Source organism: Trachemys scripta, chromosome 14, assembly GCF_013100865.1.
Source record: "Trachemys scripta elegans isolate TJP31775 chromosome 14, CAS_Tse_1.0, whole genome shotgun sequence".
Lineage (NCBI taxonomy): Eukaryota > Metazoa > Chordata > Testudines > Emydidae > Trachemys > Trachemys scripta.
In genome coordinates, this window is record NC_048311.1 from 17,960,520 (window position 1) to 17,986,314 (window position 25,795).

Below are 25,795 nucleotides of genomic sequence, written 5' to 3' on the forward strand. Positions count from 1 at the left end.
CAAGGAAACACTAACACAAATAAAGAAAATCTAAAAGCTTCCTAGGACCACAGAAACCACTATCGGCAATTCCTTGCAGATGCAGACTACCTTGTTTAGTGCTTAGGCACTATTTTAATAGGCTGAACTGCTCTAACACGGGGCTAAGAGGTAAGATGGGCAGCAGCTGCAACAATAAATAAATAAATAAATAAATTTAAAAAGGGGAGAGGCAAGGGTTGAAAAGAAATCAGAAAAATTTAAAGAGTGAAAACTGGTAAAATGATTCAAAACACAAACATTTAGGGATTTGCTAAAGATACGTTTTTTAATAAAGATGAGTGGTGCGATAAACTAAGATAGTGTTAGCTTTTTGGTTTTGATACCATAAAAATTATTTTAAAATACTACATGATTGTTCTAATTCATAAAACCTTTTTGTGATGTATGCACACACTGGTCATTTTTTTTTTTTTTTTTACACTATGTCTGATTACACTCCAGTAGTTAAGCTTTTATTGTGGTGCCCAGACGGTTTTTTAGTTCATAGACTAGAAATAATCTAGAGGCTTAAAGAAATGCATATAACAGAAGTGACAGAACATTAGAGTTATGAATCTCAAACAGCAGGCAGTACAGAAAAGTCACAGCTAAGGGAAAAATAGACCATGGATCCTTTCAACACCATGCCACAGTGGTTCTCAAATCTTGGAACACTTGCGGCCCAATCAGCACACAGCTTGGCCCATGTGACAGCCTCAGGGCCATATAGGTAGTACATATATTGTGTGGATGCGGCCCACATAACACAGAGCTACACATGTGACTCACAATGGTAAATAGGTTGAGAACCACTGCCCTGGCATAAGAAGTCCTTACCCTTACCTACTTGAGCCTATTGCACCTTTGTACAGAAGAGCCTATACACTTCACAGTTAGCTGTGAATCTCCTTGTTCTCGCTAAACAATACATCTCAGTGTTCTTTGTAATTGGTCATTAGTGTGACTCAATTATAAGTGGGATTGAATGCTGCCCTAAGCCAGGAAAAGCAAATAGCTTCCAAAAGAAGCAAGTTGATAAACATCATCTTTTTGTATTGCTCCCTTTATACTTTCACATTTTTGTTTAAGAAATCTATACTGAAAATGATTTTCTACTTTCTCATCTCTTCAGTTTATTTTACATCTATTATGTTCCACCAATTATTTTTAAAGCACTTTTACTTCTGGGCCATAAAAGATTTTACTATCTCTGTTCATCTAGTTTTTTTCCAGCTACTCCTCTCTTCTGCATCATGTTGATTAATTTCTCACCTCATCCCTCAAGATGCAACATTTCTCCCCTTTTGCATTGTGTGTTCAACACCAGAAAATTACAGTATTTTCTGCTTTGATGCTCCAAAGTGTTACTGAATGGCAAGCAAAGAGATTGGCTGATGAGTATTTGTTCTACTTCTACTGAGAATGAAGCCTGAACTGACTTTGTTCAATATGGAAAGGAACAAAATAATCAGCCGTCTAGAGTTGGCAAGCTGAGTGCTTAGAGGAACAGAACAGTCGCAAGCTTCAGACAGATTAACAGGAACAAAGGATACTTTCTTTTGTAAGGAATGTACAGACATACTACTAAGGATTGTTCTCAGTCATTTTTGTTTAGGCTTTTCAATCAGGCCATTTTCATTCCTTTAAATTACATACAATGTATTCCTGCAATACATGGCCTAACAATACAGCCTTGGCTTAGGAACAAAGTTTTAATTAGCAAACCGCACAAAATATTTATTATTATTCTGATTTAAAACCACGAAAGCAAGAGTTAAGGACTTGCATGTCATCTTTAGCTTGTCTCTTCTACACTGAAAGCCAGGCAGAACACCACCACCAGAAACAGAGACCTGCAAATCTTGTATCATCACAGTTCAGTCTGAGACAAAAACCAGTACAGGGACATCAGCATCTGATTGGGAGAAAATGAACTGCAACCTGGAAAGCGTCTAAATGGTATAACTACACTAAAATCCAACCAAAAGGATCATCAAAAGATAGGTCAGCTTTAAACAGGACATCAAGACTACGGAGCTTGGAAGCTACAAAGAAGGGAGGTACCATCAAAGGAGAACAGGAGAAAATAAGTCAGAAGTGTAGTCTTTTTATTAAAAATCTATTAGGTATAGTTTTTCCAGTGTTTCACAGTGCTTTGTGATGGTTTGTGTGCGTATGCACATGCGTGCGCACACAGACACACACACCCTTCATTATACTGCCTTTGTTTTCTTTATCAGAATAAATGCAGCATTAGATAGCAGAGTTAAGTTACATCAATCAATCTTTTCTAATTAAATGTTAAGTTAGTTGCACATTTTCTTGTCAGAATTTCACTTTACTGCATACTGTATTTATCAGCAATTAGTCAGTTCCTTAAACTCAGTGTTTGCAGTAATGACATTGGGCCCACTAGAGAAGGTCTGTTGCAAGAACTAAACACTATTACTTAAGGATTAAATTTAGTACACTGGAAGGGTTTGTCATATGGATGATGGATTAGAATGATAAAGTTACTTATTTGTTACATACTCAATTGTCTTTATGTTCTGTATTCATATGAAATATTCTCACTGAGAGATCCCTCAAGACTTTGTAATCAATATGGGGACCAACACTAAAAGCTTTCTGGCTAAAAGACACAAACGTACACCTACACAGCCTTCAAAAAAGTTTACGCCTGGAATTTTGTTGCTCACTGATTCTGTACTTTACAATTTCCTACTAGCCTCTGGAGAATATTAGTGTATTCTTACATATTAAGAGCTGGTATTGTGTTGTTGAAACAAACATAATAAGGTGAAGCAGCTTGAGCTTGAAATGTAATAGGCTTGTTATATAACCTTTGAAACTTTCCTAAAGCATGTTAATGACAAGAAAGATACAAAATTGTGTGAAAGAATAATTTAGACCAAAGCAGTACAGTATTAAGCTTCCTCTTCCCCAAATGCTTCCCTTACCGATTCACTTTTAGAGTACAAAGGGACTACATGTACTTTACTTTCATCTTTGCTAGTATTTCAACTCTACTTAAATACATACAAACGTTTCCTAAGCAAGACTAGTTTTAAACACATACCAGTATTTTTCCAAATCCAGGGGAATGATTAAAAGTAAGAAATGTGAGGGCATCAGTGGCAGGTGATAAACTGGGAGACACTATCTTTTAAAAATACAAATTCTAACAAAACATCTCAAAATCTGTGGCTCCAACTCAAGAGGACCAGCGATGTGGTGCTTTTTTTTGTTTGTTTGTTTGTTTAGAGCTTTTCGAAACCAGACCTGATATTAAATGAATGCTCTAAAAATTTGAGAGGCTTTGTCATTTGCTGAGTCCAAAGTGAAAATGGCCCAGCCACCACCACACACAGATTAAATATGCTCCCAAGTTATATTGTTCTCATATCATTTCCCCAATCCGCTATCCTACAATCCATTTTATATAAACCCTTTTATCGGGGTGTTCAAGTGTTTATGTGCTTACATGAAGTCTGTGACCAAGTCTGAGAACTAGGTTCTTACACTGTGCTCATCACCATGGTAGCTGAATGCTCTGAACTCTACTGTTTTCTTAGAAATAAAACACGCAACATATTCTAAGTTCACTCTGAACCAAAAGGGACTTTTTGGGGCTCAGAAGGGGACAGTGGGCTAAAACTGCCAATTTAAGATGCACTTGCAACATATGACCACACCTATGAGTGCACATACAAAACCATTCATCATGTCATGTCTTCTCACCCTCTGTGCCCATGCAATCTGTGAAGCATCTGAAGTGTTAGCATTTTCCTGGGACCCCGAGGGTTCACAACCCAGCAGGGCACTGTAGTAGCCTGACAGATTGCGTTCTATCACAGTCTGATCCTGCCTGCTCCCCTCTTTCTCCTTTCCAGCCCTCAAATACTACCCATAAGGCTAATAGATGAAGCTGAAAAAAATATTACTGTCCCATGGCAGACAGGCCAGGATGTTTCAGGCTCTCAGCAGCCACCTCACCAGTAAATACCTAAAGAAACAGGCTTATTTTTTTCAGATTAACCTGCACAAAACAGCAAATTCATTATCCTCCTTCACATGTTCGTGTTCATACTCACTTATCCTTTTCTCTAGTGGTGACAAAATAGCAATATTTGAAACCAGCAGCCACAATTATGACACCATGGTTCTTCACATATTACAATACTGAAAGACTATATAATTTCTGTATTAATAACCAGCTCTTTGTTGGGAGGATGCAGGAGGGTGAGGAAGGAGGTGGTAGGGAAAGGACATATCCCAATATACCTGGACAGATATAGACTGGTTAAAACAAATGTCCATAGTGATTAGAAAGGAGTAGGTGAATTGGGGCACAGACCTTGGGGAAGAACAAAGCTTGTCTGCACTATATAAGGATCGGTCAATTCTTAGAGAAAGGAATACAGTTTGGGGTGAGCACTGACTCTGAAGGTACGTCTACACTTACCGGAGGGTCCGGCGGCAGGCAATCGATGTTCTGGGATCGATTTATCGCGTCTAGTTTAGACGCGATAAATTGATCCCGGAAGTGCTCGCCGTCAACGCTGGTACTCCAGCTCGGCGAGAGGAGTACGCGGCATCGACGGGGGAGCCTCCCTGCCGCGTCTGGACCTGCGGTAAGTTCGGACTAAGGTACTTCGAATTCAGCTACGTTATTAACGTCGCTGAATTTGCGTACCTTAGTCCGAAGTGGGGAGTTAGTGGGGACCAGGCCTGAAAGGACAAACAATGATCTCCTTTGAAAGCCATGTCTTGACTAGGTCACTTCTGAATCTCTGCTACCATGTAAGAAACCTTGTCCCTCAACCTTTAATTTTTTTGAATTAACCTTTCTTGATCAGTATTAGTGTGGCTCTTCATAGCTGTTGCTTAGATGAAATAGGTTTAGTTGCGGTTCACATCTGTATTTTTACCTTCTTGAACTTTCTTATTTAAATGAAATAATCCACTTTAATGACCTTGAGGGGAACAAATGCTGTCTGATTGTGGCTAAGAACCAAGAATTCTATATCCTCAGGGAAGGGAGAGAATACAGATGAGAAACACTTTGGGTAGCCAAGGTCAAAAATGAAGGCTTTAAACTGTCCCAAGAAGCGTAACAGCACGCTGATTTACAGCCATGTAGTTATGGAATGACCGCTGAGATTAAAAGGTGCCAGGGCATTGTCATGTGATGTTGCACTGGTATTTTACATCAAAACCTGGATTTTAGGAATCTTTTCTGGCTGATTTTCTTACTAGAGACAGGAAAGAAATGTTATGACTTATTTTTGGCTTACAAAACAGATACAATGTCAAGCCTTCTGTTGTTGCAAATTTTTGCCAAAGAAAGTTTCTCTGACTGAATGAGGTCAAAATAAGTAGGAACAGAAAACAGATATCTACATTACATCTCCCATTTGGGAGTCAGCACTTGCAGCAGAAAACAGTCACCAACAGATATGCAGCTGACAACCACAGCAAGATCACCAAGAGGCTTGTGACTCAACTCTTGTCGGAAATAGATTTTTCAAACGTATCAGATGTAAGCAGTGGTCAAGACTGTATTGAAACAACAACTTAAAAAGGGAAGCCATAAGTCTGTCGTCATAAACTCAATTATTTACAAGATAGATAAATTTCAAGAAGACTCCACTAAGGATCAAGGAGAGGAAGTAGACAGTGAATGCCTTTACTGAAGTCACAATAGGAAATGGAACACGTGAAAATACATCCTTTAAATGTGTTCCCTTTTACACATTTGCTCCAGTAGAAAGTCTCACTTCTAGTCACCAACTCCAAGGTGTTGGAAATGCATATTTTCCACAACATCTGAACACTTATGGCAAAATTCTGCCCTTACAAACTGGAGTTATGCTTGGGCTGGGTGTGCAGAGCAGAGAGGTACTGGCCGAGGATTAGATTTTAAAAACATACAGATGTCTCAGGGCAGGCATATGGTGGGATGCAAACTACTATCCTTTAAAATAAAATAAAAAGGATGAGCATACATCCCCTGCTAGTGCAAGATTCTGAATGCAACATACGAGGGAGCTGTCCACACGCCTTAACTGGTAGGCAACACAGCCCAACCCTAATCCCTTCGGTGCCACGATGCAGATGTTGGCATTGTAGTCTGTCCTGCTTCTAGAACTCTCAATTACTACAGTAGATAGGAATTTTAGCCTGCTGCTGCACAAGGGGTTGAGGGATGGGCATGTTCCATTCACCCTCTTCCCCCACACTATAGGATAGACCATAAGAATGGCCACACTGGTTCAGGCCAAAGGTCTATCTAGGTCAGTATCCTGTCTTCCAACAGTGGCCAATGCCAGGTGCTCCAGAAGGAATAAACAGAACAGATAATCATCAAGTGATCCATCCCTGTCACCCATTCCCAGCTTCTGGCAAACAGAGGCTAGGGACACCATCCCTGCCCATCCTGGCTAACAGCCATTGATGGACCTATCCTCCATGAACTATCTAGTTCTTTTTTGAACCTTGTTATAGTCTTGGCCTTCACAACATCCTCCAGCAAAGAGTTCCACAGGTTGACTGTGCGTTGTGTGAAAAAATGCTTCCTTTTGTTTGCTTTAAATCTGCTGCCTATTAATTTCATTTGGTGACCCCTAGTTCTTGGGTATGAGGAGTAAATAACACTTCCTTATTTACTTTCTCCACACCAGTCATGATTTTATAGACTTCTATTACATCCCCCCTTAGTCGTTTCTTTTCCAAGCAGAAAGTCCAAGTTTTATTAGTCGCTCCTCATATGGAAGCCGTTCCATATCCCCAATCATTTTTGTTGCCCTTTTCCAATTCCAATATATCTTTGAGATGGGGCAACCACATCCGCACGCAGTATTCAAGATGTGGGTATACCATGGTTTTATACAGAGGCAATATATTTTTTCTGTCTTATCTATCCCTTTCTTAATGATTCCCAACATTCTGTTTGCTTTTTTGACTGCCGCTACACTTATGGATGTTTTCAGAGAAGAGCCACGACTCCAAGATCTATTTCTTGAGCGGTAACAGCTAATTTAGATCCCATCATTTTATATGTGTAGTTGGGATTATGTTTGCAATGTGCATTACTTTTCATTTATCAACATAGAATTTGGCCCTTACTATTTAACCAAGATTTAAGATTTGTCTACCTGACAAAGGCGCTGCAAAAGAACTAAGGCAGGAGATCCTATTTGCCTCATTTTAGAAGCTACACATCTTACTGTTTACCATGTAAGTATACAAAACATTTCTGATCTAGAACTTGCTGATTACAGTATAATTAATGTATTTTGACAGGTATATTAACAGAAGGAACAGATAGAATGTCTGCTGCACATGCACCAAAGTCAGTGCCAGCATTCCTGAGTAGTTCAAACAGTGCAAATGCATTCTACTTCTTTAAACTTCAAGAACTTGAGATTTGCAATTTAACGCTTTCAACAAGAGGCTGTAGACACACGAATGCCAATGGAAATTTTGTATAATTATAAAAGTCAATGTATGGCAAAGTTTGCTTCTTGATCTTTTTAATTTTTATACAGACAGTGTATATTTGCATTTCAACAGGGTTGCATCCCAATTTAAGAGATGCGCACCCAGGAAGCACATAATTGTGAACAGAATCTTTTCAGTCACTCTGATAAAATGCTAATTCATGTGCAGAAGTGAGCATTATTAAAAATGTAATCCCAGATTCTCAAGCAACCATCTGCACCTGTTTTCCAGTTACAAAATATTTTGGAAGGGAAGATGATGATCTTGGCCTTTACTTCTGACTAGAGGCTGATAGTTGAGAAGAAAATCTTCCCTCCCCCAGCGTCCTCAGGAGATGGGAATAATTCTAGTTCACGATAGGTGCTCAATCGCTTAGGGCTTTGTCTACCTGGGAAAGTTTTACTAGTTATATATACACCCCAGTATGATCTCCTGTGTGGACAAGCTTATTCCAGCGTAAGTGGAACTTTTCTATTTAGTTTATGACCCTTTGGAAGGAGGTTAAACTGAAAAGCTAAAAAAACCAAAATAACCCCCACACTTACACCGGTATAAACTAAGTCTAGGTCTACACTAGCAGAGGGATGGGGGGAGGGGTCGACCTAAGATACGCAACTTCAGCTACGTGAATAGCGTAGCTGAAGTCAGCGTATCTTAGGTCAATTTACCTGGCTGTGAGGACGGCGGCGAGTCGACCGCTGCAGCTCCCCCGTCAACTCTGCTTCCACCTCTCACCGCGGTGGGAGTTCCGGAGTTGACAGCAACGTGATCGGGGATCGATTTTATCACGTCTAGACGCGATAAATTGATCCCCGGTAGATCGATCACTACGGCAGGTAATGTAGACGTGCCCCAAGATGTGAATTTAAACCAATATAGTTATACCAGTGTAAACTAAGTATAATCTGCTGTGTGGACACTCTTTTTCTGGTATAACTTCCCCACATAGAGAAGCCCTTTAGCACTCCTGCCCCATACCTTCCTGAAAGGGAGAAAATAAAGCCATGCTTATTTTAAATTCAGTGTTGCTTTACCTGTTGGGTTTGTACTGCTGATATGGAGTTAAAGTTCTGCAGAATATGGTAACGTTTCCTATAGATTTCCAAAGGCCTTACTTAGATCTGATAAAGTAACCCTACAAATATTCAACCAGAATAGACAATACTTATTTGCTGTAAAAGACTGGATATCTGGCTTTGTAATGTGCTACGTAGTTTGCTGCTTGAATTGCAGCCATCTTAGAGACTCATTAGAGGAGCACTGTCCCTGAGAGCTGAAAAATGTAACCATGTCTGGAAGCAGTGAAAGCATCACCTAGTAACAATACAGAATGGCCTAGTGTACATGTTACAACAGGTTCAATGCTTTCTACAGATCATGCGAATGATATTACATTAATAGCTTTAACTTGGTTGGGAGTGATGATATTCTTACGAACTTATCACCCAGTTTCCATAGCGTTTCCTCACTACTGTTGTGTGCAAAGTGGTGGGCAGGAGGGGATGCTGGGGGAAGGGGGAGCAGTGGGAGAGCAGGAGGGAATGCCAAGCAGGGTGCAGGTTCACCCCCCACCCCACCTGAGATACCATAAAGCTCTCTAAATCCAATTTAATATTTACTTTTGGATTATCATTCCATTTTCATATACATTCAAATAAACAGCAAAACAATATTGTAGGACATCTAAATAAACAGGAAAATCAAAATAACCTTTTAGAATAGAAACTGTACATTCATTGCTACACTGAACAAACTCAGCTTACCCTATTAAAGAAGGCATCAATAAAAACTTTTGGTATTTATTTATAGATATTTCAATGGTGATATCTGGATACATCTCAGAATACCACATATCCATTTAATTCCTTACAAGCCTTCTGTCAATGTGAAAGGATTGGTTTAAATGTTGAGTTCCAGAATTCATGGCAATAAATAACTGCTTCATCTAAGAACATAAGAATGGCTGTACTGGGTCAGCCCAAAGGTCCATCTATCCCAGTATCCTGTCTACCGACAGCGGCCAATGCCAGGTGCCCCAGAGGGAGTGAACCCAACAGGCAATGATCAAGTTCTCTCTCTCCTGCCATCCATCTCCACCCTCTCACAGACAGAGGCTAGAGACACTCTTCCTTACCCATCCTGGCTAATATCCATTAACGGACTTAACCTCCATGAATTCATCCAGTTCTCTTTTAAACGCTGTTATAGTCCTAGTCTTCACAACCTCCTCAGGCAAGGAGTTCCACAAGTTGACTGTGCGCTGTGTGAAGAACTTCCTTTTATTTGTTTTAAACCTGCTGCCCATTAATTTCATTTGGTGGCCCCTAGTTTTTATATTATGGGAACAAGTAAATAACTGTTCCTTATTTACTTTCCCTACATCACTCATGATTTTATATACCTCTATCATATCCCCCCTTAGTCTCCTCTTTTCCAAGCTGAGAAGTCCTAGCCTCTTTAATCTTTCCTCACATGGGACCCATTCCAAACCCCTAATCATTTTAGTTGCCCTTCTCTGAACCTTTTCTAATGCCAGTATATCTTTTTTGAGATGAGACCACATCTGTATCAGTATTCAAGATGTGGGCATACCATGGATTTATACAAGGGCAATAAGATACTCTCCGTCTTATTTTCTATCCCCTTTTTAATGATTCCTAATATCTTGTTTACTTTTTTGACCGCTGCGGCACACTGCGTGGACGTCTTCAGAGAACTATCCACGATGACTCCAAGACCTTTTTCCTGATTTGTTGCAGCTAAATTAGCCCCTATCATATTGTATGTATAGTTGGGGTAATTTCTTCCAATGTGCATTACTTTACATTTATCCACATTAAAATTCATTTGCCATTTTGTTGCCCAATCACTTAGTTTTGTGAGAGCTTTTTGAAGTTCTTCACAGTCTGCTTTGGTCTTAACTATACTGAGCAGTTTAGTATCATCTGCAAACTTTGCCACCGCACTTTTTCCCCCTTTCTCCAGATCATTTATGAATAAGTTGAATAGGATTGGTCCTAGGACTGACCCTTGGGGAACACCACTTGTTACCCCTCTCCATTCTGAGAATTTACCATTTATTCCTACCCTTTGTTCCTTGTCTTTTAACCAGCTCTCAATCCATGAAAGGACCTTCCTTCTAATCCCATGACAATTAATTTACGTAAGAGTCTTTGGTGAGGGACTTTGTCAAAGGTTTTCTGGAAATGCAAGTACACTATGTCCACTGGATCCCCCTTGTCCACATATTTGCTGACCCCTTCAAAGAACTCTAATAGATTAGTAAAACACGATTTCCCCCTTTACAGAAACCATGTTGACTATTGCTCAACAGTTTTTCTATGTGTCTGACAATTTTATTCTTTACTATTGTTTCAACTAATTTGCCCGGTACTGATGTTAGACTTATCCGTCTGTAATTGCTGGGATCACCTCTAGAGCCTTTTTAAAATATTGGCGTTACATTAGCTATCTTCCAGTCATTGGGTACAGAAGCCGATTTAAAGGACAGGTTACAAACCATAGTTAATAGTTCCGCAACTTCACATTTGAGTTTTCAGGACTCTTGGGTGAATGCCATCTGGTCCCAGTGACTTGTTACTGTTAATTTTATCAATTAATTCCAAAATCTCCTCTAGTGACACCTCAATCTGTGAGGATTCATCCGATCCGTCACCTACAAAAGCTGGTTTAGGTTTGGGAATCTCCCTAACATCCTCAGCCGTGAAGACTGAAGCAAAGAATCCATTTAGTTTTTCCGCAATGACATTATCATCTTTAAGCACTCCTTTTGTATCTCGATCGTCCAGGGGCCCCACTGGTTGTTTAGCAGGCTTCCTGCTTCTGATGTACTTAAACATTTTGTTATTACCTTTTGAGTTTTTGGCTAGCCATTCTTCAAACTCCTTTGGCTTTTCTTATTACATTTTTACACTTAATTAGGCAGTGTTTATGTTCCTTTCTATTTATCTCACTAGGATTTAACTTCCACTTTTTACAAGATGCCTTTTTATCTCTCACTGCTTCTTTTACATGGTTGTTAAACCAAGGTGGCTCTTTTTCAGTTCTTTCACTGTGTTTTTTAATTTGGGGTATACATTTAAGTTGGGCCTCTATTATGGTGTCTTTGAAAAGCGTCCATGCAGATTGCAGGGATTTCACTTTAGTCACTGTACCTTTTAATTTCTGTTTAACTAACCCCCTCATTTTTGCATCTGTGCAGCCAACTAATGGGATCATACCAATCACCTCTTTAAAATGGAGCCCGTACCACTACTGGAATAGGATTATAATTGGGATACAATTCCTTTAGGTTCCAGATAATGCTTACATAATGTATTTTACCATTCTTCAGTTCAGACAATAACTGCAGGTTTCACTTGCACTTAACATTGCTTCACAGCAATCTCTTTTTATATAAGAAAGATTATTAATTAATTTAGAATACTGGCATTTCTGTTCCTTTCCCTGGTTCAGAATTATAGCAGTTTCCAGGGTTACAGAATAGATTACATTTGGTTCTAAATATGTCACAAAACCAGATCAAATGTAGAGAGTTAGGCATTTTAAATAACAGCTCTACTAACAGTTATCATACAACCTAATTCTTTTAAGCTAGCTTTGAACCCTTAAGGTGTAATGCAGTCAAATACCATATTTTATTACGTAACCACAAAGAACCATCTGGAATACGAAAATACATAAAAATAAGACTATCAAAAAAAGTAAAATCAAGATTAAGCGGATATAGCAGTGCCTACACTTCTGTGCCTTTTTTTGTTTTGTTTTTAAAGCACCCTAGGAACACAATCTCTACACCAGATTAGACCACTTGTCCATCAAATGAAGTATGTAACCTCCAGGGGTGGAAAATTCTAGATGAAGTCTAAAAAACTCTATATTGCATTTAACAGTTGTGCAATACTGTGCGGAGGGAGGTGGGGGAAGAGTATCACCACAAAAAAAAGAGAACCAGTACCACAGATTCACTATCTCAGAAGTGACAAACTCTCTTAAGTTTTAGCATAACGATGAAGCTATAATTTCTTTTGTAAATTCAAATAAAATTACATTTACATTCCTATGGGATTTCCATCCACCTGCACTGAAATAGCACCTTTGTCACTCACCATCATGAAGGCAACAGGAAACCTATATAAACTTTCAATGAAATGGTTTTTCATGAGCTCAACAGAAATGGTTCCAAAACAAGACTTTTAAAAAGACACTACCATATATTAATAAAGTCCCTAGCCAGAATGTTGAGGAGTCAGATAGTGGTGAAGTTATAGGAAACTATTTTTAAAAGTTTAGGAGACACTCACATGTTCAGATTTTAGGTCATATTTTGGAGAGAAGGGAAGGGAAATGGCATCTTATATCTCTAATAACTTTATGGCCTTTGGACCGTATACTACTTTGATCCACAAGCAGAGCCCCCCTCTGAAAGCAGCAGGGGGTTCCCCCAATCCAGACACACAGTATATGACCCTGTGATAATAAGAGCTATGATATTAAGCCAAAATATTATGCCCCAAATATGGTGTCTTGCAAGAGAGACACGCCACATCTATGTGTACATTCCACAGGCAAATGGTTTACTGAAAAACCCATGCCAAATGCACATTAACTAGAATAAACTGAGTATACCAATCTCACTTTCTTTCATAAAGATTTAGATCATATCTTCTGCTGCAATCAAAATGTTAAACAACATTAAGCCAAACCTCTATCATATAGTCAGTACCATATTTAAGAAATTACTCTTACTGAAGGAGGGAGGGGGGAACAATTTATGCCCCCACTTCAAAAGTTTAGTTTAAATGTGTGTGAGGTGAGTTTGAGCCAATCCAGGTGTCAATAGTTCAGTTGCCACTCCCGGCAGACAAGCCAAGGACTGAAATGGTATCAAGTGAAGTATCCTCTCAACAGGCTACATTTAAGGAGCACCTTTCAACTTTCTACACAGGAAAATTGACTGGCATAGCTATAGCTGAATTATACACCCATATAACTATGCCAGTGTAATTCCCCCATGTGGATATGATTCCAGAATAAAAACCACTTTTATTCCATAATAGAGTGTCCAGATGGGGAAGTTATGCCAGTATAGTTATAGTGGTATAATTATTCTGATGTAATATGCTGCTCAATTTCCCTGTATTAAAAAAGCCCTTAAACACATAGGGGTTACTTCATTTACTATTGAAGATGCAACTATCTTTGTGGTAAAAAACAGCAGCTTTTTGACAGTTTATAGCAACAATAGTTTTAGATGAGAAGCAAATATCACCTTATCCAATATTACATTAGGGTGAATACAAGTAGGCAAAACATAATTACATGATATGGAATTTGATCGGAATATCAGGGTTAGCATCCCATCTCTTAAAGAGAGAAAAGGGATCTTTAACAACCACAGGCATGTCTCAATATTACTTCAGTTGAAAGACAGTGGTTTCTCCAAAACAGATGAAACATTTGTGGTTAACTAAGTAAATCTGAACAGCTGCTGCTCGGTGGATAGGAGTCTTCAGCCTCCAAGTCCATGAATGTGCCATCTTTATTGAATATTGACTTTCAGACCAAAAAAAAGCCAGTCACTGTAGGGATCTTAGGAACACACCTGCATGCTTCAGCCATACTCAAAGTGGAAATATGGAAATGTGGTTCAAACAATGTCTGTACAATAGTGTCCACCAGACAGAAGACTTGACTTGCCACCTTCACAAACTGTTAGATCCACACAACAAATTGCAATATTGTGATCCTTGTGTTGTACTTAGGTTCTCTGTTCTTGTGTTCCTGGGTTCAGAGTACATCAAGCATGTGTGCACATGCGCTGGGAACAGAACACAGACTGAGCTGGTATAACATAACACCTCTCAAATTGCTCTCTTGGGGCTTGTCTATACTTACGCGCTGGTTCGGCGGCAGGCAATCGAACTTCCGGGTTCGATTTATCGCGTCTTGTCTGTAACCCAGAAGTGCTCCCCGTCGACTCCGGTAATCCTGCTCGGCGTGAGGAGTACGCGAAGTCGACGGGGGAGCCTGCCTGCCGCGTCTGGACCGCAGTATGTTCGAACTAAGGTATGTTGCATACCTTAGTTCGAATTGGGGGGTTAGTGTAGACCAGGCCTTGTTCATCAGAGTCTCAGCTTTCATTTACGAGAAAGAAACAAGTCTCTAGCTGTTACATTTGTTTAAAAAAACAAAAAAACAAAAAAAACCCCACAACCCTCAAAAATGTGAGCTGACTGCAATGGCATGGCTACACTTGCAGATGTAGAGCACTTTGAATTAAACCAGCTTCGGAGAGCACAGTAGGGAAAGCGCTGCAGTCTGTTCACACTGACAGCTGGAAGTGCACTGGCGTGGCCACATTCGCAGCAGCATTGGGAGCGATGCATTATGGTCAGCTATCCCACAGAGCACCTCTTCCCCATTCTGGTGCTGTGGCTTGTGGGCGGAGCATTCTGGGTCCTGTCCCAACACCTCGTGATGTATCGGTTTGCATCCCAGCAATCCCTGTGCTTCCATCCACATTTGGCGCCATCTTTCAACGTTTTTTGTGCTGCTCGCTCTGTCTTCCCTTTCGGTCTGTGGGAATGGAGCCCGAACTGCTGAGGAATATGCTGACAAGTTTCGCCAGCACATCACGTTTGGCAGTCGAGTTACTCCTTACAATCCAAACTTACAGTGAGGACTCCGACAATGATATCGACTCGAGTAACCCATACGACACCAGATTGCTTGTGGCACTCACGGACATGCTCACCACCGTGGAACGCCACTTTTGGGCTCGGGAAACAAGCACTGAGTGCTGGGATCACATTGTCATGCAAGTCTGGGATGACGAGCAGTGTCTGCAGAACTTTTGGATGAGAAAAGCCACTTTCATTGAGACTGTGTGATGAGCTCACCCCCACCCTGCGCCACAAGGACAAGAGATTGAGAGGTGCCCTGACGGTGGAGATGCAGGTGGCTATTGCAATCTGGAAGCTGGCCACTCCAGACAGCTACCGATCGGTCGCTAACCAGTTTGGAGTGGGAAAGTCTACCGTTGGAATCGTGTTGATGCAAGTTTGCAGGGCCATTAATCGCATCCTGCTCAGAAGAACCGTGACTCTGGGTATCATGCATGACATTGTGGCTGGCTTTGCACAAATGGGTTTCCCTAACTGCGGAGGGACGATAGATGGGACGCATATTCCAATTCTGGCACCAGAAAAAGTGTTAACACAGATGCCTTAGTGACAATAATTTAAATGGCAACCTCATTAGCGATTTTATTCCTCATGAATAGAAAAAGAGGGAGGATCACAGATTTGCAGTTTATTGTGAGTGACATCTCATTTTGGTGCCACAATATTCAGGAGAGTACCATTGCTCTTCGTCGTCCTCCCCAAAATCAAGAAGTCTGGGGAACCTACGTGAGCCCATGGGCATAATCAAGTTCCATCAAGCAGGAGCCAAGTGGAGCTCAGTGAGTACACACAGTCATATTTTGAACATCTACATAATTTTTTCAGAGTGGCATCTTATTCTGGAGACTCATATAGGCAGAGCTTAATTTGTAGGCACAAGTTTGGAGAGTATACCATCTTTTCTTCCCCACTAATTCAACCTCCAGTTGGAGATTAAATGTGGGGGGTACTGAGAGATAACAGCCACAGGATGTTGTGTTAGATGTGCAATAAGTTAACAATTCTTCCTTCAGGGCTGGTAGGGAAAGCCTAATATCTCACCAAATGGGATTGGTTAGAATGAAAGGAATGGCCCCATATGCTAATTAGAAACTAAACTGGAAAAATCTGACAAGGGAGGACACTCTTCGAAACAGAGGCCTCAGAGATGGTCTTTGCAGCTACAGTATAACTATTATTCCATAGAGGCAAAATTCAAGTCCACGGTGTTACCAATATTAGACTGAGATATGGTTTTGATCATTTATCTTTTGTGTCTAAAAGAGCCTGAATCTGGACTGTAGTGAATTAGTGGACAAGCTCTACTAGTTCCTTGGGGCAGGAAACTTGACTTCTGACCTTAAGGGTGGAGGATGTAATTGCTTTAGCACAAAGTTAAAAAAGAAGTTTCAGAGTCTAAACCCCAAAAAGATGTTGCTAGACAGCTGGCATAGGCCAGTGAAGGTATCGGAAGGTTTCGAGGGTAGGACACATAGGGATGACATAAGTGCTGAAAAATAAATCTGAGCAGTTCTGGAGCCCTTTCAAGTTATCTGTAGTTTTGTAAGTAATGCATAAACTTTTATGTAATATAGCAATGTGTAACCGCCCTCCACTGTGATTTTAAACTATAACTGTTGAATTAAAGGCTTGAAATCCATTAAGCAACAGAGTCCTGTGGCACTTTTAAGTAACATGTATTGGAGCATAAGCTTTCATGGGTGAATACCTACTTCCTCAGACGCATGACGTCTTAAAGGTGCCACAGGACTCTGTTGCTTTTTTACAGATCCAGACTAACACGGCTACCCCTCGGATACTTGAAATCCATTAAGTTATTTTACTTGTCTATTTTTTAATTTAAGCAAAAATAATGTTGTGTATTGAATTTCTTAGCAAGATGAATGTCAGCACACTGTGGCACTGTCATTATAAAATAATTATTTGTTTACAAAGTTAGTTTTGATATTTATCTCATCCTTTTCATTAACCTGAGCTATGAGCAATATGGGTTGAGTGTTCTGTGACTTGAATCTCTATAGTCATGAAACTTTATTTTACAACTCAGTCATTATCCTACTGTGTGTCCATTGGGGATCTATTTTTGGAAGCGTCAAATACTCTTTGCTGATCTACTGCTGCTAACTTAATTTTAAGTAGTTCTAAATTTGGATTTTCTAGCAAATCTGTTTGATATGCTATGATCAGAGGCACACCTGTCACTTTTAGAAAGGAAGATTCTTAAAATACATTTATCTGTCCCATGTCTATTTTGGAATATATTAACTTGTGTATTACTTATTGGGACTGTATGTGAAAAGTTTAATCATTTGTTAATTTGTTTTTGCCTACTTATTAAGACAGCTACAGGGTAGGTCTCAATGTGTTTCTTTTTAGGTAAATATTAAAACCATTTAACATGGTTTGGCTCAGAGAGGTTAAGAGACTTACATTAGGCATCAGAATCAGTGGCAGAGTTGAAAACAGAATAACAATCTACAGTCCCTTCCCCCAGAAGAGGGCCAATGAGAGAAGAGTATGAAGTAGTAAAATGAACTGCACTCACCTTAGGTCTGAATTTAGCCCCGAGGCACACAGGCTTCTAGGTGCTATTGTAATACAAATAATTTTACATTATAAATAGTATAGTCAACCTACAGAATTTATTGTCTTGAATATCTCCTTTGACAAACAGTATGCTAGAGTTTAAAGAGGACTAGCAAACTGACCATTAGCCCCTTTGACTGCTGCCAGAAGCTCCAGGTAGAATGCAACTTCTTCAGCGGAATATATAGGTTAAATCCTGCCAGTCAACTGGTTTCAATGGAATGTCAAGAGAATGCAGCACAACAGGTACTGGAGGGCCCGCAAAGAAGTTAACATGCAGCTATGCAAGCTAAGATAGTGTCACAAGGGGATTCAAATCTCATGTTGCAGTAGAATGCCCATGAGAATCTAGGAAGGAATCCTAACCCATCCCTCTCCAAATATGTATTGCACTACACAGATGACTAGGCATATTATGGGATATTTATCAGGTTCCAGCTGCTGCCAAAGGCATGCCAGTAGACTAATGATCTGATCATGCGTAGCAACTACTATGTCCCCAAAATCTGTCACCTTCCCAGGGGTGAAAGTAACTTACAGGACTTAACAGTACTGCCAGAGTCCTGGGGGGGCATGGCCTCATCCAGAAGACGTGGGGACTCAAGATTTAAAGGTCCTGGGGCACCGGCTGTGGCTGGGAGCCCCAGGGCCTTTAAATCAACCTGGGGCTCCCAGCTGCAGAGGTGGCTGGGAGCCCCCAGGGCTCAGGGGGAAATTAAAGGGCTCGGGGCTCCCCGCAGCTGCGGGAGCTCCGGGCCTATTGAATCCCCGCACGAGCCTGGGCGCCGAGCCGCAGGAGGGATTTAAAGGGCCCCAAGCTCTTTAAATCCTGGCCCCAGCCCGGCTGCCAGAGCTGCAGGGGGGTGGGAGGTGGGGATTTAAAGGGCTCTGGGCTCCCCAGCAGGCCTTTAAATCCCTGCCGCGGAAGCCGGTGCGGTCCAGCATGGCGTACTGGCTCTTGCCGGTACACCGTACCCGACTGTACCAGCTTACTTTCACCTCTGCACCTTCCCCATGTACAAACAGGAAATATGCCTAGTGCAAAGCTTAATTGATTCAAAAGTGAAATTGTCAACTTTCCTTCAGCCCTTGGTTTTCTTTTAAAAACAGTGAATAAAACCATAAAGATTACATAAATAAACAAATTTTTTTCCGCACCATGCCCACCCACACTGTGGACAGAGAAAGATGGGATCAATTTAGACACACTGCAAGAATAAACAAGTTCAAAAGAAACAGTTCACATTAAATTCTGTTCATTATGTCAATGTCTGAAGTATGCAGACCAGGAAACATCTCTACAGAAATATGTCATTTTGTGAATTCAGCATTGAGGGCTTTAGCCACAAGCCAACGAATTACACAGCAAAAATAGATTTCGTAAGTTAAAAAGCAATACAATTTATAAAATGGCTGACAAAATGTCCTCTGAGAAGGATACTGGCTACTGTATTCCTGAACTGGACCCAACGCTGATGGCATTCACATTTTCCACTGAATGAAGAAAAATAAAGCACTTGGAAAAGAAAGTGCTCACGTCAGGAAACTAATCATTCCACTCCTATTGTGGCCCAAACAAATGTAAACATTGCACTGCCGTTCCCACAGTTCTGAAAGATCTGAGAGGCCATTAACACAAACACTTTTTTTTAATCTTACAGAATTAAGATCTATTATTACTAAAACAAGGTTATGATATTACAGCAGCAGCAGGCAGTTCTGCAAATTACAAGCGAGTCAAACCGAGAGGCCACTATGTTAAGGCAGGTTAGCAATTTATGTTCTCAAGCTGTTACATAACTTGATCATACGTTCTGAGACAAAACAAAACAATATCCCTGGGTTAAGATGGAGTTAATTACTGCTATATATTCTAAAAACTTAAGAGTAACACACACATTACAGGGATATTGTAATCAACCAAAACCCAGGCATTAGAATCCCAAGAAATTCCAAGTTAAGGCTGCTTAAAAGAAATTTGAATGTATTAAGGTATTTAAATGCACATTTAAGGCACCAAAACAGTCTTAATTCTAATCCATAGTGACATCATTCACTAACAATACAATTATGATTAAGGTATCTTAGTGTCTGCAGAACTGAATTTTAAAGACAGTTTTCTTATTCTCCCTCCTCCCCTCCACTTGTCACTGCAGGACAGAGTTAGGGTTGTTTAGATGTCAAAATCCCTGCAATGTTTTACACTCTTAAATTACTAATACATACTCTCAAAACTTAAACTCCAAATTACGGTAGCTTTTGCCTTGAATTTTCTTAAGTTTTGTACGATTAATTGAAAATTTATACATGAATACTAAACAAGAAACCCAAAGAGAATGCTACCATAGGATATTTCTACTAATCTGAAGCTATGTGGTAAAAACCTTAAAATTAAAAAAACCTTAAGGGCAGATTCACTTTTGCATCAAAGTAGCACAGAGCACCCAGAACATACTAACCAACCTGGGTTTACAGGTGCTTTGCCTCACTAAAAATACAAGCAGCCACATATATTGATGAATCTGGTCCTTAATTTGCATTTGACACAGTGTTTTGTTCAACATCTTTATCAATGATCTGGATGATGGGATTAATTGCACCCTCAGCAAGTTCGCAGATGACACTAAACTGGGGGAAGAGGTAGATACGCTGGAGGGTAGGGATAGGGTCCAGAGTGACCTAGACAAATTGGAGGATTCGGCAAAAAGAAATCTGACGAGGTTCAACAAGGACAAGTGCAGAGTTCTGCACTTAGGAAGGAAGAATCCCATGCACCACTGCAGGCTGGGGACTGACTGGCTAAGCAGAAGTTCTGCAGAAAAGGACCTGGGGATTACAGTGGACGAGATGCTGGATATGAGTCAGCAGTGTGCCCTTGTTGCCAAGAAGGCCAACGGCATATTGGGCTGTATTAATAGGAGCATTGCCAGCAGATCGAGGGAAGTGATTATTCCCCTCTATTTGGCACTGGTGAGGCCACACCTGGAGTATTGCATCCAGTTTTGGGCCCCCCATTACAGAAGGGATGTGGACAAATTGGAGAGAGTCCAGCAGAGGGCAACGAAAATGATTAGGGGACTGGGGCACATGACTTACGAGGAGAGGCTGAGGGAACTGGGGTTATTTAGTTTGCAGAAGAGAAGAGTGAGGATGGATTTGATAGCAGCCTTTAACTACCTGAAGGGGGGTTCCAAAGAGGATGGAGCTCAGCTGTTCTCAGTGGTGGCAGATGACAGAACAAGAAGCAATGGTCTTAAGTTGCAGTGGGGGAGGTCTAGGTTGGATATTAGGAAACACTTTCACTAGGAGGGTGGTGAAGCACTGGAATGGTTTACCTAGGGAGGTGGTGGAATCTCCATCCATAAAGGTTTTTAAGGCCTGGCTTGACAAAGCCTTGGCTGGGATGATTTAGTTAGTGTTGGTCCTGCTTTGAGCAGGGGATTGGACTAGATGACCTCCTGAGGTCTCTTCCAACCCTAATATTCTATGATTACAGTGAGGAGGACGGTGTGGAGATCAGTGTTTTGTGAAAACAGGGGTGGAGGGAGCCCAGTCTCAGTCCCAATGTCTCTGCACTTTAAGGGCTCCCTTAAGTGCTTCTGTTCCCTGTAGTGCTACCTCAGTGTGCAGTAGAGCAAAGGCAATGTTAAGAACTTCAAACGCTGATGTCCAAACTAATTTGGGGCCACCGAATTAGATAAGTTCATGGAGGACGTGTCAATCAATGGCTACAGCCAAGATGGTCAGGGACACATCCCCATCGTCTGGGAGTCACTAAACATCCAAATGCTAGAAGTGGGACTTGACGACAGGGGATGGATCACTTGAAACTGCTCATATCTGTTCACTCCCTCTGAAGCATCTGGCATTGGCCACTGTTAGAGACAAGATACTGCATGGCTGACTCATTATGGCTGTTCTTATGTTCTTAAAAGAAACTAATTAATAAATTTGTAAATTCTCAGAAAATTCATTCTGTATTCAGGACATCAATGCTTAAGATGCCTATACAGCAAAATAAATTCTAGTAATTTTCTTTTTCTTAATTTTAAACTATGTCAAATAGAGGACTGAAATACTTCTCCCCATTCCATACAACAAACCTCAGCTCAAATAGTCTGTCCTCTACAGGCTCCCATCTCCAACTGACATCAATGAAGTTTCCATGGAAATGGGAAGAGTGGAATTATCAGAGTTGATATGTGCCATGCAGAACAGACAAGATAAATATCACCTTTAGGTTGTATCCTACTAATTCTAAGCAATCACAAACAAGAATTTGCCAGTATAGCTTTAGATAGATGCTCATGGATCTCCCTACACAAACTCCAACTGTGCGCTCAGTACATTTAACAAGACATCCCAACCTTTTCCCATGAAACTTGAATGCACGTAACACTTCTAAACTGCTATCCTCAGATTAAATAACAATTGCCAAACTGTCTAGTTTATACTTTTCCAGACCACAACTACCAGATACCCTTTCGCAGGTGGAGGTCTGGAGTGCTGGGTAGGTAATCCATTGTCAAAAGCAAAGCAGTCAGTTTTCCCCATGAGCTTAATTCTGAATTTGAACTTCTAGACAACTGCCATTTGGCTGATCAATGGGTCCTGCAATCACACTTCTGACATGTTCATAATCTAAACACCTTCAGAGGACTGAAATATTTAGAGAGTATTTTCAGATTAAAGCAATAGCATTGAGTTTCAATGCATTTTTTCTCTTTTGCTAGTACTTCCCCCAAGTTTGGCAGGGTGTTCTAGGTTTCAAAGTGTGAAAGGCTTTTTTCAAAAATACAAAAAACAAACCCACCCAGAACTGGGTAGAAGCAGCTGATGAACAAAGGAACTGCAGCTGTCAGCTACAATACAGTCATGTGTTTCCCCACAAAAACAGAAAGCTATGGAAATACTTAATCATGCCATGAACATGCAAACTGCAGTAAGTCAATTTTTCCTTGTGCTTAACTTAATTCACATTTTTGTAACTGCTGTTCATTCTAAACAAGTTACTAAAAAAACATGCTATTAATTTGTTTTTATAATGTATTTTTTCCTTTGTGAAGCAAGAGACCATTAACAATGACACAAAACAACATAAGCTAAACTGGAAAAATGCATTTTTACTCCAGAATAGGATTGTCCACTTGGGGAGTTATAACAGTATAATTCTACTAGCAAATTTCACTGTGTAGTCAAGCCCATATTTAAAAAAAAAATTACAAAAGAGATGGGGGTTGGGATTAAAAATAATTGAAAAAAAAAATCACAAGATTATAAACTGTTTTGAAAAAAAGATAAGATACATACTAAGATTCTCCTCGTTGTACAAAGTTCCTGCACAGCAAGAAAAATATATTTACTGGGAGAGAGGGAAGAAGGGGAAGGACTTACATTCCATTAATTTCCAATTTCATAAATGTGGTTTTTTAAAAAACCAAAAGGACCCACATTGTATTGATTTTAAACCTACTGTTACAAATTACACCCACGGTTACTATGACAGACTGAAGAATAGAGAAATAACCCATTCTCCAAATTCTATCTACTCTGTGCACTTGAAGGAACTTTATGTATGGCCATTTTCACTGTTTCCCTTTCATTATCAGTTAACCAATGTCCATTGTTTCAATGGATCTTCCACATAGCAACAGGGAAAAGGAACATTTTAAAAAAAAATTACGAAAGCAACAAAAATTGGCACAGGGTTTTGGGCAGGTGTAGTACCCAAAATTACTTTTCTTTAAAAAATGAATTAAAAGTAATTAGATTTCAAATTGACTGATATTCCTTTATAATGAAAGGGATGATTTACTGACAAATCAGAAATAATTAAGAAAAAACTCAATACAATTCCAGATCTAGGGATTATATTTTAGTTTACCAATCTAAAAGACTAGAGAGAGTAGATATGGAGAACTTTAACAGAAGTGTATTTATGCTTCATGAAATTCTATTCCTCTTTTGTAATTCACTCATTTTAAACTCAGAACCTTAGGGACAAAAGTCTTCACAGATCTGTTAAAAATAAACTAAGAAAAGCAGGCAAGTCATCTTGTCAGAAAATTCAAATGCACACATATTTACTAAAATGTTGCAACTGAACCTTGCTCCGTTAGTTTGTCTAGTTTTATGCGCAATGAGTTTTAAGGTACTTTGACTACTGCACTAAAATGGAGGAATTATAATTTATTTATTTTTGCTACAGCTACAATTTATCAGCAGTTAGAAAGGATTTCATCTTCAAAGAAGCACAAAATGAACTTTGATTTCTGTTTTAAGAGAAACTAAAAAATATTTAACAGTTAATGTGAACAGTAATTTAATTCTTTAAACTGAGTGACTGTGGAAGTAGTTTATGGACAGATTTTTCTGAAGTGGTCAGCACTCAGCAGCATCCAAGGTTCTCAATGGGAACTGATGGATACCAAGCACTTATGAAAATCTGTCCACTTCATCTAGATGCCTAAACAGGAGCACAGTTTTTTTGGAAGTCCATCTCCACTTGAAGATGCTTAGCACTTTTGAAAAATCTAGCCCTTAATCCTCAATCCAGTTTTCTTAAAATCACAAATTCTTAAAAAGATATACTTACAGTCAATATTAACACAGTATGGTGTAGGTCTGATGCACATCAACCATGTGCAGCCACCAAATTAAGATATAAACTTCATTTCTAAAATGAAATTTGTAACTGTGGATGGAACATATTTATAGACAAAATGTAAGTGCAACACACTTTCATCATATTTCTAAATACTCAACACCATTGGTGCTGAAATCTATAATATGGATTTCATTAAAACATGGTATATGCTTCCTTACGCACAAACGCATCCCTTGGAAGACTTGCTGAATATCAAAATGTGACCCTAAGAGCACCCCAATGCCCAAGGGTAAGGGGGTCCCCAGTATCTAGCAGTGACCCTCAGTTGGCCTGACCAGCTTAGTGTACCACCCCAATACCCTTTAGAACTGGCCAGCCATGCTGATAGAACAACTGGGGAGAGAAAAACTGCTTTGAACAAAAGACTCATTTTTTAAGTTAGGTTTTAGTCTTTGAAGCATATTTTTATGTTTGTTTGTAACCATTTCTATCCCAGTTCCTTCTATTTGGTATCACTTCAATATCTTGTTTTTCCACACAACCATCTCAGTGTAGTGTTTCAAACTGAAAAATAAAATCCTCAAAGCAACAGGCTGGTGCTGGGTACAGTCTCTTTAAAGGAAGAGTGAACTTGACAAGGTTTTGTGAGTGCTACAGTGAGGGGCTGAGCACTGCAGAGGAGACAGTTTTGAATAGGCTGCTGGTCTCACCCTGCAAGGAGTAACCAGGCTGATGCAAGCCAGGGTGAGGTCAGTGTGCTGTAAGTGGGCCGTTGGTGTGTCAGGGCTCTGAGCCAAAGCTGCACAGCACAGAAGCATCCAGGATTACAAGGCAGGCAGTAAAGACTGGTTTCGGTAAACCCCAAAAGCATTGCAAAGCAGCTGATTTTACAATGTTTAAATTTATTTTGGAAATTGAACTCAAAGGAACTCTAACTCATGTCAGCCAGCCAGCATCACAGCTTATATTTTTCGGCTCAAGTGCTCATTGCTTAACCTCGTGTGCCAAGAGTAGTAGGATATGTATGAGGGACCCATCATTTTAAGGTTGGCATTTTAAAAACTAAGCTGTGTGCACAACAATGTGCATAACTTACATAAGAAAATTTAACTCTTTAGCTTAAAGAGCTTTACAAATGAGCATTAGCATTCTCAAAGGGTTTTGAAAGCATATTCTTTTGGTTTCTTCTTCCATCTATCTAACCTTGGTAACGCAAGCAAAGGCTGAATAAACAGTACTTTTCCCCATTTCAGCTACTTTTAGCATTATGTAAACTGGGACATGAAAAGGAGGAGACTAACAAGGTGATGGTGGGAAGGGGGGGAGGGGAAGAGAGAGAAAAACCGGTTTGGTCTGATGAATAACCATACTT

At 40.0% G+C, this 25,795-nt stretch overlaps 1 protein-coding gene across 4 annotated transcripts in view; it reads right to left on the reverse strand.

Moving 5' to 3' along the window:
* SEC14L1 (SEC14 like lipid binding 1) overlaps nucleotides 1–25,795 on the reverse strand; it is a 111,483-nt gene that overhangs the window by 23,709 nt on the left and 61,979 nt on the right. The window contains exon 1 of one of the 4 annotated variants that reach the window (XM_034790532.1): nucleotides 5,155–5,173. The exons of the other annotated variants lie outside the window; for them this stretch is intronic. Coding sequence (XP_034646423.1) covers nucleotides 5,155–5,160 — 6 coding nt within the window. The 5' untranslated portion in view covers nucleotides 5,161–5,173. Of the gene's footprint in view, nucleotides 1–5,154; nucleotides 5,174–25,795 lie in introns of those variants that run through there. 4 annotated transcript variants of the gene reach the window in all.